General features: G+C 42.9%; 1 protein-coding gene across 1 annotated transcript in view; it reads right to left on the bottom strand.

Moving 5' to 3' along the window:
- Positions 1-15,198, bottom strand: part of fstl4 (follistatin-like 4) — a 178,005-nt gene that overhangs the window by 94,652 nt on the left and 68,155 nt on the right. The window contains exon 4 of the mRNA XM_044042396.1: positions 4,981-5,223. Coding sequence (XP_043898331.1) covers positions 4,981-5,223 — 243 coding nt within the window. The remainder of the gene's footprint in view (positions 1-4,980; positions 5,224-15,198) is intronic.

Genomic DNA, 15,198 nt, shown 5'->3' with positions numbered 1-15,198 from the left:
GACAAATGCAATAACCGCTGCTGCCCTCTATTCAAATTCACCAAACAAGCTCCGGTGATAAAGAACAATCGGAATGGTTGAGGCGGCTCTCACAGGAAGATAAACACGGAGAGATGATGGACGGGTGGGTGAAAGGGAAGTATCGTGATCAACGAAATCTAGCTGCTGGATTCAATATCACAGGAATGTAATGAAAATGCATAATGCCAACCGTGGTCAAGGAGTTCCATGTTTGTATTCAGGGATTATCGGGGAAAAGGTTAAGAATAACGGGCTTGACATACAAGGATGGTCAGACGAATAGATGGAGAGTTACCCAGGAGAGACTATTTTCCATCGGACAACTGGCAACTCATCAACTCTAATGAAGCGGTCGTAGCACAGTGTGACGCCGAGGGCCTCACATGACCCGGTGGAAACAGATGTCTCTTTGAAGAGCCCTCGCTCGGAGCTTCCTACTCATCAGGAAGATGACAGTGATGAATCAACTGTGTTAATACCAAATGATTAAAGAGGAAGATGTCGCGATAAAAGGAGGTGGTCAGAGGTGGTTTGACTTGAAGTGTAAATAAACCCGAAAAGAACACTTGTGTGTGAGTATCTACCGATGTACTTTAATGATTCAGTGTCGAATCATCCTGCAGGGGTGTCAAACTCCTTTTAGTTCAGGGGCCACATGCAGCACAATTAGATCTCAAGAGGGCCCGGAACACTAAAATAAGAGCATCACAACCAATGAACTACAAGGACTCCACATTGATTGGATTGTTTGACACCCCTGGATTAGGGTAAAGTATTGAAATTATACATGTTGTGATAACAACACAACATCAACCCTTTTATAAAACGCTTCATCGCCTGTGGCGTGTTTCCACCAAGTGAAACGGTATAGTACGTATTTGCATTTCAAAATAACCGGCCCCACCAGAGTAATGGAACGGTATAGGTGGAGCTCGGGCGACAGAAAAGCATCGCTCACTTCCGACCGACGTTTCGTCAACACCCGCAGGCTCTTCTCAAGCAAAGCTCGAGACGTCTCGCTGAGACAAACAAGCCACGGACCGAGCACAGAAAATGATGTTTGTCTGTTTTGTCGCGTTTGTTGTCGTCGCACTGGTACAACGCCACGTGCGCACCCCGCCCACCAAGTAACGGTGCTGTTCTCGGGCTGTTTACCGTTCCAAACCGAACACCCGAGCATCCGGCGTGGTGTCCATTTCACTACCAGACCACGCCCCCTGTATTGCTCCCCACTCTCCCTCCCTCCTCCTCCTCCTCTAGCTCATTCAGCTCTCGTTTTTCAAAATCCAGGCATTGGATGGAGCCTTTAAATTGATAAATAAATAAATAATCAACTTATTTACGGAGTCAATTGCAGCTTGTTTGTTGCTCTTGTTGATCTATTTTTTGGGGAACAAAAAAAATATGATCTGCAGATCAACATGGATCAGTGTGTTTCTCGTCACATGGCATCAGTTACTCTATAAAAAGGGAAGCTTCTCTTAGACATAGATTAAAAAAAAAACTCAAGGAACAGCCATTTTATGAGTTTTGGCAGTGACAATCTATCTGGGTTATTAAGTTTGAGTGTCTCCGCCCTCTCAGTCTTTTTTGGTGCCAACGTGTCCCTAATGAAGACATTTGGGGGTCACATCACTTTGAGCCATTTATCAAGTTGTCATTCGGAGAAGCCACGGTGACAGTCATCTGGAGTTTCTGTGCCGAGTCTTGGTGGATTAGACGGCTTGAGCGAGCTCAGACTAATCTTACAAAGGAAGCTGCAAAGAAAACCGAAATCCAGCACACGAAAAACATGTAAAGCAATGAAATTGTTCTATTTTGGTTCCCAACACTGACACTGCCTCACTTTTACTAAACTGCGGAGAAAAACGGGGGATGTTTGGTATTTGTACTACACTTACTGTTAATATGGATTACAGTTTCAGCCGAGTGGAACCGTCAAAGGCTTCATAGTGCGAGCAGACCTCAGCCACTTGGCATTAAAGACACTCGTCAGACACACACACACACACACACCAAAGCCGTTGCCAAACACTCCGGAGTGCACCAGTCCTATTAGGTCAGACTCAGACTACAGATGGAAGAAAAGGAGAATAAATGAGCTCCCGCAGACAGATTCCTTCACTGTGGTTTGAACAATTTAACCATCTCCTCTATTCTCCCCACTGTCTGAGACACAATAAGTAAAAATGTAATTGAGCTTGTGAACTAACGTCCCTGAATCATTAGCAACAGGACTTGCACATGTCTTGAAATCTACAAGTAGAAACCGAGACGTAGAAATCCAAACCTGAAATGCCCTCTTTTCTCTTTTTCACAATTCTGACATAAACATTTTGTAAAAACGGTAAGACTGATGTCCCCGAGTGACGGAGAACACTGCAGTTTATTCATTTCCCCATTTCAACAAATATTTGTGTAAATGACTAAAACAATTGAAAGGGCGCAGCAGCCACAGTATGCAAATAAAAGTTAAGATGAAAAAAATCGATTTATTGGCAGCCTCGGCGCCGTAATGACTCAAGACCACTTCTCTCTTACACTTAAAATACATTTCCAGCCGAACGTGAGCAGCCGGTTAAGAGAGGAACGCGCAAATGGAAGCTTCAAGAACAACAAAATCTGGTATGTAAGTGAGTGCTCGTGAAAAGGAGGTCAGCACAATCAAAATATGGCTCCTCTTACTTTCGCTGAAGAGATTTGAGCCGACTGTGCACAGTGAAATCACAGTAATCCCGATATGATGAAACGAAAGCCTGCATAAGTACTCACCAAATTTGACAGTGTGACTCTGGCCGTAGCCTTGAGCTGAAGGAAATTGGCTTTCACAGCAGAGCGTTTTTGGTTGATCAAATTTGAAAGCAGAATTACAAAAAAAAGGGAAAAAAAAGGGGAAAAAAGAGGCTTTTTTGGCCATGTGGCAGCGCATAGCTACAGGGAATTGAATGATCTATTTTCTTCTGTGAGAGTGTGGGTTAGAGAATGATTTTAAGAACATTTTGCAGTCTAACATATAATAATCTCCAGGCTCTTAAAATGGGCACAAAACATTTATTGCAAAAAGGAAAAAAAAATCTACTTTTAATTCAATTTGGTTCAAAGTAAAACAAAACTCTGCAGGGGGAAGACAAAAAAACGTGCACGGCTCGATGAGTAATTCCAACCTGACACTTTTCACTTTTGTTGCATTAGAGCTATATTTTAAAGTCGAGAGTGATTCGACTCATTTGATAATCATAGATTTATATTAGGGCACCTGCTAAATCCATTAAACATGGTGATGAGGTAAAATAAAACAGGGGCGGATACTTCTGCAGCAGCCTCTGCACAAAATACATGAGGAGTTTGCTTTAGTGCAGCAAAAGTCATATCAAGAATTGTATTAGTTGAAAGAAATGTGTAGTACTGTAAGTTAAAGCTTTCAAAAGGTGCAATTTTAAAAAAAGTAGTTTTCCCGCCATTTTAACGTCAAATTTGTCGAAGCGCTGAGGCCACGCCTTCTGACGTAGAGATAATCCCTTGACGACTGTCAATCATCAACTCGGCTAGAACACGCAATTTTGGCCACTTTTTCCCGCGTCAAAAACTCCTCAAGAAACTTTGGACTACGCCCGACACAATTTCGTCTTGATCCGACAACTTTTGTCTGACCAGGACCTGACTTCTGGGGGCGCTATAGAGCCCTGGGGCTACGAACGGGTTTGTGCCCTATGCCAATGTCGCATTTTTTACCTTTAACGTAGTTTTTCTGCGCGTTAACCTCCCAGATAAAACTTAAAGAGTGAACTCCTGCAGGTACACAGTAAACCGCTAAACTAATGGTGTTTGTGTAGCTCGGTAACATTAAATCGAAGTCATGATGAAGCGGCTGAAGCGCCTGCTGGATAGTAACTGTGAGCGTTCATGCTGAGAGAGCGCTTCTGCTAATGAGTGATAGTCGAGAAGTGAACATTTGAATGATTTACCGTAGAGCGCTGGTGAGCCACGGGAACCTAGTGGTGATTTGTGGGAGCCGGGCTATCGACGCAGCGGGTACAACGCGGGCCGGCGGCGTCTCAGGTGGTTAGACCGTGTGTACACACAGTAAATGAACTCACAATCCGAGGGCAGGACTCCATTTATGTGTATTCCAAAAGTGGAAAAGAATGGCTAACAACACGGCTAATTTAAATCATAAGATGAAATCACAGCGTGGCACTGTACAATGAGTCTGTGTTATCATTTCAAAAGAAAAACAAAAAAAAAACTTGACCCTAAGCCACAGCCTGCAGCACCAATCCGACAAAACTATTTCATTCCTTTGTATGTGCCGAGCATGTGGCTGACAGAAGCGGCGTGATTTCCAACAATGATTGATGCTCGTGACGAGAACCTGACGGGTGGCAAAGTGTTACAAAACAATTGCTTCCACGTTAAACTAAAGTCAAAGCCTCATTTCACTCTGGAATAACTGAAACATGTCACCCCCGCAGGTATCACATTAAAAAAAAACATCTGAGGGCAATTTACACTCACAAAAGTGTTAATCTGTACTGTTCTCATATTTGTGTATGGACAGAAATGCAAAAGAAAGGAAACAAAACATCATCGTGTGTTAGGATAATTTCGAGTTTCACCGCTTTCACTCTGTTTGTGAATAATCTTTACACGTCTGTAACTCTCTTGAATCACACACATGACACAGTTAGTGTCACTTCCTTCCCCGAGTCAATTCTTTAGCAACTTTCTGTTTTTTGAAGCCCAAATTAAAAGTTCTTCATGCAGTAAAACTACAACGATAAAACAAAGGCAGTTATGTCTTTTCACAGTCATTCTCCAATCCAAGTGCAAAAGGAAATGAGTTTCCTTTTGATTTATTGCAGATTGATTTAATAGAAATTCCAAGTAGTAAGCCGGACATGGACACACGCACTTCTGTGATTTCTCACGGAGTAGAGCAGAGTAGCAGTCGGGTCTTACCTCTGAAGAAGCAGTCCTTGCTGTGCACCACATAGATCCGTCTCCTCTGTAGACAGGCGGTGCGGTAGACCTCGCAGTGGTTCTCGTAGAACCTGCCGTCCGAGCCGCACACCGGCACAAACGAGGGCCGACACTTCTCCTGGCAAACGCACTCGGCGCGGCCGGTGTCTGCCATCAGCACGCACTGCCGACCCCGTCCGCAGTAGGTCCTCTGACAGGGATCCTCAGTGGGGTCGGATAGGGCTGGGAAAGCAAGAGAGGGGGGAGGATTCATTTAATAGATGAGGAGGGCAAGAATAACATAGCAGATATTCAAGAATATCTTCTTCTTCCAAGAAGAAACAAACAGTAAACACAACAGCAGTGAGAATAGAATACAAATCTGTCCAACAGGATACTTTATCACTTTATCTACTAAAAGCTGATAAAGGAGAAACTAATCTTATACTATACGGTCTTATGCAAACTTTAAAGAAGTTCACTTTGCTCATCTTTGAGCCAATTTTTATTACATGCACTAGAAGAAAACAAAACTTCCACAGTTCCAACAAAGTAACACGATGAAATATGCAGCATGCACCAGAAATAGAAGTGCAAACTTGAGCCTAACGCCTCCAGTCAGGATCGCAGTTAAAGGATGGTGCTAACAAGGAGAATCCTATTTTTTAATACAGTCCTACTAATCAAACAGCCAGGTGTGCTTATTAACACCTCTCGGCGCTCAGCCACACGCGTGTTTGCACATCTGTGCGTAAACACACGAGGAGATTGCGTACCTGAACGTGTTAGTACACCCAGATCACCGGCGGAACCGACTTCTGCGGCATCAACACACACAAGTGCACACACACTAGTGCACACTGCACACGCCAGCATCTCTAACATCACTGCTCATTGTCTAGGACACAAGGCATCTCCTCTCCCTCCCTCCCTCCCTCCTCCCTCCCCAATTTAATCTATTTGCACTTAAAGCAAGTCAAAAAGCTGCTGATCCAGCCAGATGCGCCACCTTGGATTGATCTTTCCTGACTCTACAATCTTGACCAGGACTCCTCTCGTCTCTCGGTATGATGTAAGAGATGGATTTATGTTTTGAGGGCGAGATGCTGATAAGAGGTCATCTCGGTGGAATAAGGCAATAACAGAACGAGACAAAACAGCGGCGTGATGAGAAAAAAAAAGAGCCGCCACCAGGATTTTACAGCCGAACTGCTAGAGAACTGAATTTATCTGGAGAATAATCAAATCTCAACACTGAGGATCTTCGGTAGCACATATTCACCATTAACTAGGTGCTTACTAACATGCATATAAATAGCATACGAGACCTTTATTAGTAATTATCAAGCACGTATTAACACCTTAATCAGGAAAAATCTTAATTCATGTCGTAATCGAGGTAGAATAAGGTGTTAGTAGGTGGTTAATAATTACTAATAAAGGACTAGCGTGCTATTTATGCATGTTAGTAAGCACCTAGTTAATAATGAACATGTGTGTTACCGGATATTCAATAATAACAGAAGTGATGTGTTATTGTTAGAAGGCAGGTTCTACGACAACCGTAACGGCACGGCACGGCACGGCACGGCACGGCACGGCACGGCACGGCACGGCACGGCTTTCCACTACAAAATAGTACCTAATACCTAATACACCAGACTAAATATTGAGATTAACCCACGTTTTTAGGGTTGTTCCATCTTTTTTAACTGATCTACGGTTCTTGTGTTGGACTCGTTTGGAACCTCCCCAGAGCAGGTACTATGCCGGTGGAAAGTCGCCGTATGTGGTGCACAGCGAGGAGGTGCGACTTGTCTATTACAGTGATACAAGTGCTAAAGGGGCTGCTTTACACTCTGAAAACACAGCCGTACAAGTAATCGGAGAGTTCCACTTCAAGCACACATGCATTGTGTTTATGCGTGTGATTCACAGCCCTATATAACACACACACACACACACACACACAAACTCACTGTGAGGTGTCGGTACATAAAAAAAAAACAACCCTACACTCCTGTGTTCAGTCATTAATACAAACCATCTGTGCTTGCACACTCACATTATACACAAACTAATTACTAATTAGTGTATCAACACAGGGATTATTTGATGTAAATCAAATTATTTAATTTACAATCGCGAGGAAAACAACGCTGAACATCGCCTCAGTTATGTTTCCTTTGACAAACAGCTTCATTTTCATCCCACGTGATTTACAACAACAATCCAAAGAGCACATTTAATAAACGTCCACTGTTATTCACGTGTTAATTATGATATATTAAAATCAGCAGAAAGCAGCAGTCAGAGGTGAGGGATTATGCCTGATGTTAGTGAAACCTTTGGCATCAGGAGTGTGGAGAGGTGACACAGGATAAGGAGAACAAACTCAATCCCTTTAATCCAGTTTACTAATTGTTGTTGTGTGCGTCTCGGCAAAGTATCTGTGGGAAATGCAAAACAGGCCGGTTCCCCTGTGACCTTGCCGTTCATGTCAAGGTCGGGGGGGGTGGGGTGGGGATTAAACGATCGCTCAAACAAACAACAAATGGAATCTACAATACACTTGTTGTCTGACATTAAACTAAGTACTCGCTCTTGCTTTCATTCCCGCTCCACGTTCCTTTGTCTTGATCGCTCTTGGACCGCGTTTTAGAAGCTCAAAGTGTCATTTGAGAATCCTCCGTGGCTAAGCTGCCGTCACACGGCGCTTATAAACGGCTCTTACAAGTTCAGGCGCTCCGAGGTGCCAAAACAATTCCAGGCTGACCACAGGCTTCCTTGCATCCTGACATTAGTTCCTTTGCTGATCCTCTCGTCTTCACCCTTCACTCGCTGTCAATACCAATCTGCTATTGAGCTCCGCCGGGCTTCAGGGAAATTGGGACTGGGCATCGTCCACTCTAATCAGAGATTTCCTGGACATGTTTAGCAAGGAACTCTGTCGATAATTGCGTGCAAACACGTGGCTTTGGGGGGGAGGGGACCAAAAACAAAAGTGCTCAGACTATTTCAGACACTTTTTGACAGATGAGATAGATTTGCCCCCTTTTATCGTCCTTTTATGTCAGCCTAAGTGGATGAGAGCATAACTGGAGGCACAGCACAACTGAGGCAGTCAGTCAGGCAGACAGCCTTTGCTGGGGGAGGCTACAATCTTGTCAGTCTCAGCCGTAGATTGTGTATAAAAATGGATGTGGCCTTCTGGTTTTGAGAAGTGAAGGCTAGGACGTATATGGCAGAAGAAGACCTGAACCAAAAATAGCATTTCGCCTATTTCTTACCTTATTTAGAACACCTGTAAACACTGAATGGTCTCGACTGCGAGTTTCATGTCGTCATCCGTTTGGAAAATGATGTTCCCATTTACAGGAAAACAGACAATGACACTCGGTGTCCTCCGCATTCACATGTCCGTGAAATCAAAAACGGAGTGAACGACACAAATGCCCCGCAGACACTGTTAGACAATGTCACACTGAAGCGAGGGTACATTAGATGTGTGTGTGTTTTCTTTGTTTTCCACCGCACACCATCCCATAATGCCACTCTCAATAAGTGCAGTGGAAATTCCTTAACTGTGACAGCCCTGACTCCGTTCTTATATTCGGCCTATGGTGTGAGGCCTCGCTGCGTCACTGTGATAAAGCCCTTGGTAATCTGAATCAAGAGTGTATCGCACACACATGCTGTATAAAGAACACACACTTACACACAAGACTTACATCAACTTCTATTCATTTGGAGAGCCAGATTTGATAATGTGAAGATTCCCGGGGACTAATGGTCCATTCAGACTCTTTTTTAACAGTTAAAGTTACATGCACATGCACTATTGGGACAATTATCATATTTTAAATGTCAACGTAACCAAATGCACGCCTTGCAGGAGTGAACAAATTAAAAAAAGGTCTCTTTTGCCTCTTTTACACATCTGGAGACAACATAGATAACACAATAGGAGATGAATGGATGAATTTGTCTGGACCGACTCCATCCCTAGCCATAAATAAGACATCATAAAACCAAAACCACTTAACCGAATCACAATTGAAATCCTAGTTCCTCAGAAATGAGGTCATGCCTCATTAGGACCCTGGTTATGTCTCCATGAGGACGATCAGTGTTTATGCCAGAAAAGTTCACAGTTCACCGTCTCCATAACTTCATTGACGTTGACATTAATTCCCTGGATTCATTTCCTTTAACCTAACCTCATCCTGACCATACAACATGTCTTCACCTTTTGTCCTCATAGGGAAGACAAGTCCCTGTAATGTGAGAGTGTAAACAAATGCAGGTCCCCACAACATGAGTAACACCTGGAACACACACACACATTAAAAAAAAACAGTCCCGCTCTATTAAGCGGCAAAAATATGCCTCAATATATTTATACCTAAGGCGAGACTCAAGTTCTTTAAACCCTTTAAACATTTAAAGGCAATTTGCAGCAGACTATATTTATTTTGTATTTAATTTAATGCTACAGAGAGAGAGAGTTTGTTGTTTTTTTTAAGACATTTTCCCTCACTGAGGGACAGCGCTGAGCTTCTTACTAATTAGACTGGAAGAACATTTGCCCTGCTGATGTGGGACTCGCTGCCTGCTGCACAGCCATGTTCTAAACCTCTCTGATCCGCGGACACACAGAGGCCGCAGCCGCAAATCCTCCAAGAAATCAACGTTTGACATTCACAGAAGAGAATGGAGGGGCTTGTTAGACGAGCTTCAGTCCCCAAAACTGTTCTCGTGTGGATTCTTTAAAAAACATTTGAACACATGCAGAGTACAGATGTGTGGCGTGCACGTGCGATCGCCGTAAACATTCGTGTCTATGCGCGTTTGCTGATCCGTTTGCTCCGAGGCAGCTGGAGATAATTCACTTCAAAGACGTGCAACTGCCCCTCACATTCGTATGATATGATCTGAAACACAAATCGATGACGAAAACCCACTCACAATTAAATTATTGCTTTTGTGAAGAGCAGGCCCTTCGGATAACTGCAACTACAGCAAGGGGACAGACCTTAAAATGACGGAGACCTAAAAATACTACACACACTGCAGCATATTAAGACTTTTCCTCATAGAGCAGCACATTAAATGACACAGAAAGCCGCAAATAGACGACATTAATAAGTCCCGGGGAACATTCCCTGCATATACACAGTACATGACAATGAGCTGCATCGATATCCAAACAAAGAAGACTTCTGCACACGCGGGACTAAAGCGACTAAGTCACTCAGGAAGATCAGTCAGTCATCATCTAACCGCTTTATCCTCCACCAGAGGGTCGCGGGGGGTGCTGTGCCAATCTCAGCTACATCGGGCGATAGGCGGGGTACACCCTGGACAGTTCGCCAGTCCATCGCAGGGCCACACACAACTAGAGACAAACAACCATTCACTCTCACACTCACTCCTATGGTCAATTTAGAGTGTCCAATTTACCTAATCCCCACACTGCATGTTTTTGGACTGTGGGAGGAAGCCGGAGTACCCGGAGAGAACCCACGCACACACGGGGAGAACATGCAAACTCCATGCAGAAAGGCCCTTGTTCCAACCGGGGCTCGAACCCGGGTCTTCTCGCTGCAAGGCGAGAGTGCTAACCACTACACCACCGTGTGTCCCCACTCAGGAAGATGATTCCATTTAATATTAACTTACTACCGGAGCCATTTTTCAACATTAAGTGCTGCAAAGTCTTAATGTCAAAGTACCAAGTGTCCTCATGATCTCCGTCTTAATGGCAGGTTAGTGCCTCAGCGTTAACTGCGAGGAAGTGGACAGACGCTGAAGCCGACTTAGAGAACGCTAACTCGCTAATGCTCGCTGTTATCTGCAGGCACAATGACGCCGCTCTTCCGAGTCACACTGCGGTTATACAGACTAAGTACTAAGCCAGGGCGCCCTTGGAAAAAAAAAAAGAGATTTGCAATCTCAGTGGGATTATCCTGATAAAATAAAGGTTAAATAAAAAGAATAAAAAAAGTAAATGGACCGGTTTGACTGAAAATGACAAATAATGAAAGAATGTTGTGCTTGCTCTAACCCTCTGTTTGTAATTATTATTATAAGCGGCTGTTTATGGATGTGTTGACAAACACATGGTTACTGGCGCCTGAGCAGCACACGTTACTCCCATGAAAACATGATCTATTTAGTCCTGATAGTGATGGATAATAATGCACCGTAAAAAGTACAAATTTTACGAGGTTTGATCCAAACGTGTGCCTGATTTAAATTTCACTGCCTTCCCGTTAAACGTAGTCACCTTGTGCAATGATACGCTGCCCCCAGCGCTGCTGCCGTGCTTGAAATGATCCCTCAAAGTACCCTCCGATGCAGGCACACATCGTGCACTATCTGTGATGCCGCTCCACTGTGTCAACACGGCCGCCCCTTCAGCTGGAATTCAATTTTTGAGAAAGACATCACGGGAAGCCAAATCCGGAGAGCAGACAGGTGGAGGAGCGACTAACTTTTCGCTGATGCCTATAAAATTGCAACAAGTTGGCACATGGTCAGTTTGAGTCGAGGCAGCTGGAGCCGTAACGTCAGACGTCTCTGACTGGCAGTGACAGTTTGACCCTGCGGCGAATTCCGCAGTTCACAGCTCCACGGATGACAAAAGAAAACCGTCTGCAAACCAGACTGCAGACTTTTACTGTGAAGAAAACTGTCTGCTCCCTGGTCCTGTAGATTTAAATCTTAGCTACAGACATGAAATGTTATGCCTACTGTTTAACAAAGGCTCAAAAAAAACACCACACAATGAACAATTCACTGATTACTGTGCAATTCTCCTGAAATCTCTGAGAAAAGCTAAGGAATTATCCACAAAGTATGTAAGGAAACATTATACTCGCTAAGCACTAAGATTCAGAATTCAAAGAAGTCAATGAACAAACGCAGTTGCACACAAGTAAAAGAGAGAAAACGAATGAATATTAAGATGTGAGACGGACGTGTCGACGGGGGAAAGGTTGGCTCAGCCTCGACAGAACACGGGATATTTGGTCTGTGCTTTGGCGAAATGTCACTGGGCTCATCTGGCTGCTTCAGCTGAAAGGCCTGTATTGATCTCCTGATCCCCGCGTATCTGCAGCCGCTCTTCCGGGAGGCTCGCCTCTCTTAAAGGAATGACCTGTGAGAGCTGGGGATGCTGCCGCCGCTACACGGTGCCTCCTACATGCTCCGGTACGTCAGGGATTTCTCTCGGGGGGGTTTGTGGTTATCTTTTTTTTATTTCTCTCCCTGATTGGAAAAATCTAGTTCACCAGGCCGGGCACTACTTCAAGTTAATGCGATCATTCACTATCTCAGCTCACTCGTGCGTTTACATGCGTGCTAAAAGTCTGATTTTAGTCGGACTAAGACAATAATTTGATTCTCTTCATGTCACGTAAACACGATAGTTTGACTATAATTGAGCTAGTCTTAGTCAGACTAACATACCTGGATATTGATAGTCATTCATAGTCCGATTTAGGGCTGAAACAATTACTCGATTACTATTTTGACAATCGATTAATCTGTTTGAGTGTTTTCAAGGAATCGAAACAAGTTTTTGGATTTTTCAGCTTCTGAAATGTGAATATTCCCTGGTTTCTTTGCTCCATACAACAACAAAAAAAAACATTAAAACTAACTTACTAACTAAACTTAAAACTAAAACTACTTTTGGTTTTGGGACAAAATAAGTCATTTGAGAACATCATCCTCTCTAGGTTTGCGAAAACACTGATCAACATTTGATCGGATATTTTATGGACCAAACGATTGCTAATAAATAAAATTAAAATGAATAAATCGACAGATTATGAAAATAACCGCTAGTTGCCGCCCTAGTCTGATTACTCCTGTATGTAAACCTGTAGTCGGACTGGAGGTAGAAGGAGAAGACTCGTACGACTCACCGTCCATCTCGCTATCTAGTTTGTTTTCGTGTGACGCAAAGGTCAACAGAATAGGCAATAGCTTATAGAGCGATACAGCGCCACCTACGGAGGTGGAGTCAGACACATGCTTAGTGTCTTAGTCAGACTATGACCTCAGCCCGATTAAACTGCGCATGCACACGTAATGAGTGTTTGACTTAACCATTCTTCTCTATGTAGCACCTCACTCTTAACTTAACTTGTTTTATTATAACTCCTCCCACTGAGTCTTAACATGCAACGCTGCTTTCTTTACTCATTTATTTGAATTGCTACTTTCCAAAAGCGAGCGTTTCACCCGACAGCGACAGATGAGCTTTTGCACAGCCACTGCATTGCAAGCCAGTACTTATTCATTAATTACTATCCACCGAGACTCTTAAAATGTTGCAGTGGGAGGTAAAATACACTGAGTGCATAAAGGAAACAAAAGGAGTGTTAACTCAAAGGTAACTAGCTGATTATCAATCACATTCATGAACTGATGTTTATGCATTCAAATGAAGTCACAGAAGACACGACATGATTTTCTCTTTTTCGGCAACCTGCAGTGCTTTTGCCCAGAGGGTATGGAGATTAGAGCTGAAAAAAAAAAGAAATAAAATAAAAGGTGAAGTGAAATGAAATTCACACCCGTCAGCTGTCAGTCACATGGTCACTTGACAAGTATCACTGAGTGGGCTTTTCTCCACCGGGAGCTGGGAATGATTTGGGAGGGTGTCGGCGCTTCCTCTCTTGTGTAAGACTGAATAATGCTGCAGCCTCTGGGCTCTCCTCACTAATTAAGTATAAAAAAAAGAAGAGAGAATTCTGGAAAAAGGCTAGAAACAAACCCCGTTTGGTGGGGTCTGACAGAATGTGTTTGTTTGGTAAAAGAGCAGTTGCTGTTCTTTCTTTCATGTATGTACATTACTTTAAACTGAGGTGTGTCACATTTAAAAATAAACAGAAAGTCTAATGAGTTCACGCAACACTAATGAAGCCAATCACCTCCACGCGACTCTCTGTGTTTCTAAAGGTGTTTAGATCTCATTCAGCGCTGCTGTTTTCAGATGAAACACAGGACACAAATGATGTTACCTGAATAATTAAATTCAACTTCAACTATTTTGATAATCCATTATTCGGTTTTCTAGAGAATTAAATAGCTGAAATAGTTTCAGCTTCTTAAATGTTAAATATAGTCTGGTTTCTTTGCTCCGTATAACTAAGGAATCATTAAAACTGAATCATTTCGGTTTGTGGACAAAAACGAGACATTTGAGAACGTTGTCATTTCCAGGTTGGAATCAATACTTTTCTAAACGATTACTCGATTAATCGAGAAAATACTCAGCAGATCAAAATAATCGTGAGTTGCAGCCCGACTCCAAAACAACAACAAAAATCTCCAAAAGTGAATAATAATTTCACTGGATACTGAACTTAAATCAAAGCATTAATTGGACACTTGTATTCTACCGTGAATAACTATACACTTAGGTTTATTTATGGTGAAAACACAGGAGAATTGCATGCACATATGACACATAATTTGCTCTGACTTATAGGGATCAAAGTTCCACAGAACACTTTGTTGTTTGTTAACCGACGGCGTGCAGGTGTGTACATGTATATGCTCTGTGTTTACACGTCTACATGTGTCAAGTAGTAAAAGCAAAAAGGCCAAATGCAATGTATAATGTAATAATAATATTACATACAACAACTGCTCTGTTCTGCTGCTGCAGTGACGACTAAGGTTACAGCAATCCCGGAATTGAACATCCCTTTCTTTTCCAGCTGTCACACTCACATGGTCACATGAATGCCAGCACAGCAAAAGACAAAATAAGATGTACAATGCATTTTTTTTTTTTTCCCGCAGCAGAAATAATAATCTATGCCAGAGAAAAAAACTCTCCAAAGTCTTTAGAGTACAAATGTCAAGTGTAAGAAATAAACGGAAACAAATCCTCTGTCGTATAAGTGCCATTAAATCTCAATCTTTCATTTCAGTCTACAAACATGCGTGAGAAAAACATCTGTAGTCTGTGTAAGCACATTATAAAAGTAACGTCTTTCATAGCGGCGGAAGCTTCCCGTTTATTATCAACACCATCTTAATCCCTTCGATCCATCCTCAGCCTCATCTTGCTCTCACCTCTTGTTATTTATGCATCTCTCTCGCTCCCTCTCTACAGTATATAATACTGTATTTCTGCTGACACTGCACATGCACCTCCCTTGCTGCAGGGCTCTGGGAGAACAGAGACCAAACACC

This window comes from Solea senegalensis, linkage group LG13, assembly GCF_019176455.1.
Source record: "Solea senegalensis isolate Sse05_10M linkage group LG13, IFAPA_SoseM_1, whole genome shotgun sequence".
NCBI lineage: Eukaryota > Metazoa > Chordata > Actinopteri > Pleuronectiformes > Soleidae > Solea > Solea senegalensis.
Note: the sequence above shows the minus strand (reverse complement) of the source record. Positions and strands in the feature narration are given on the sequence as shown.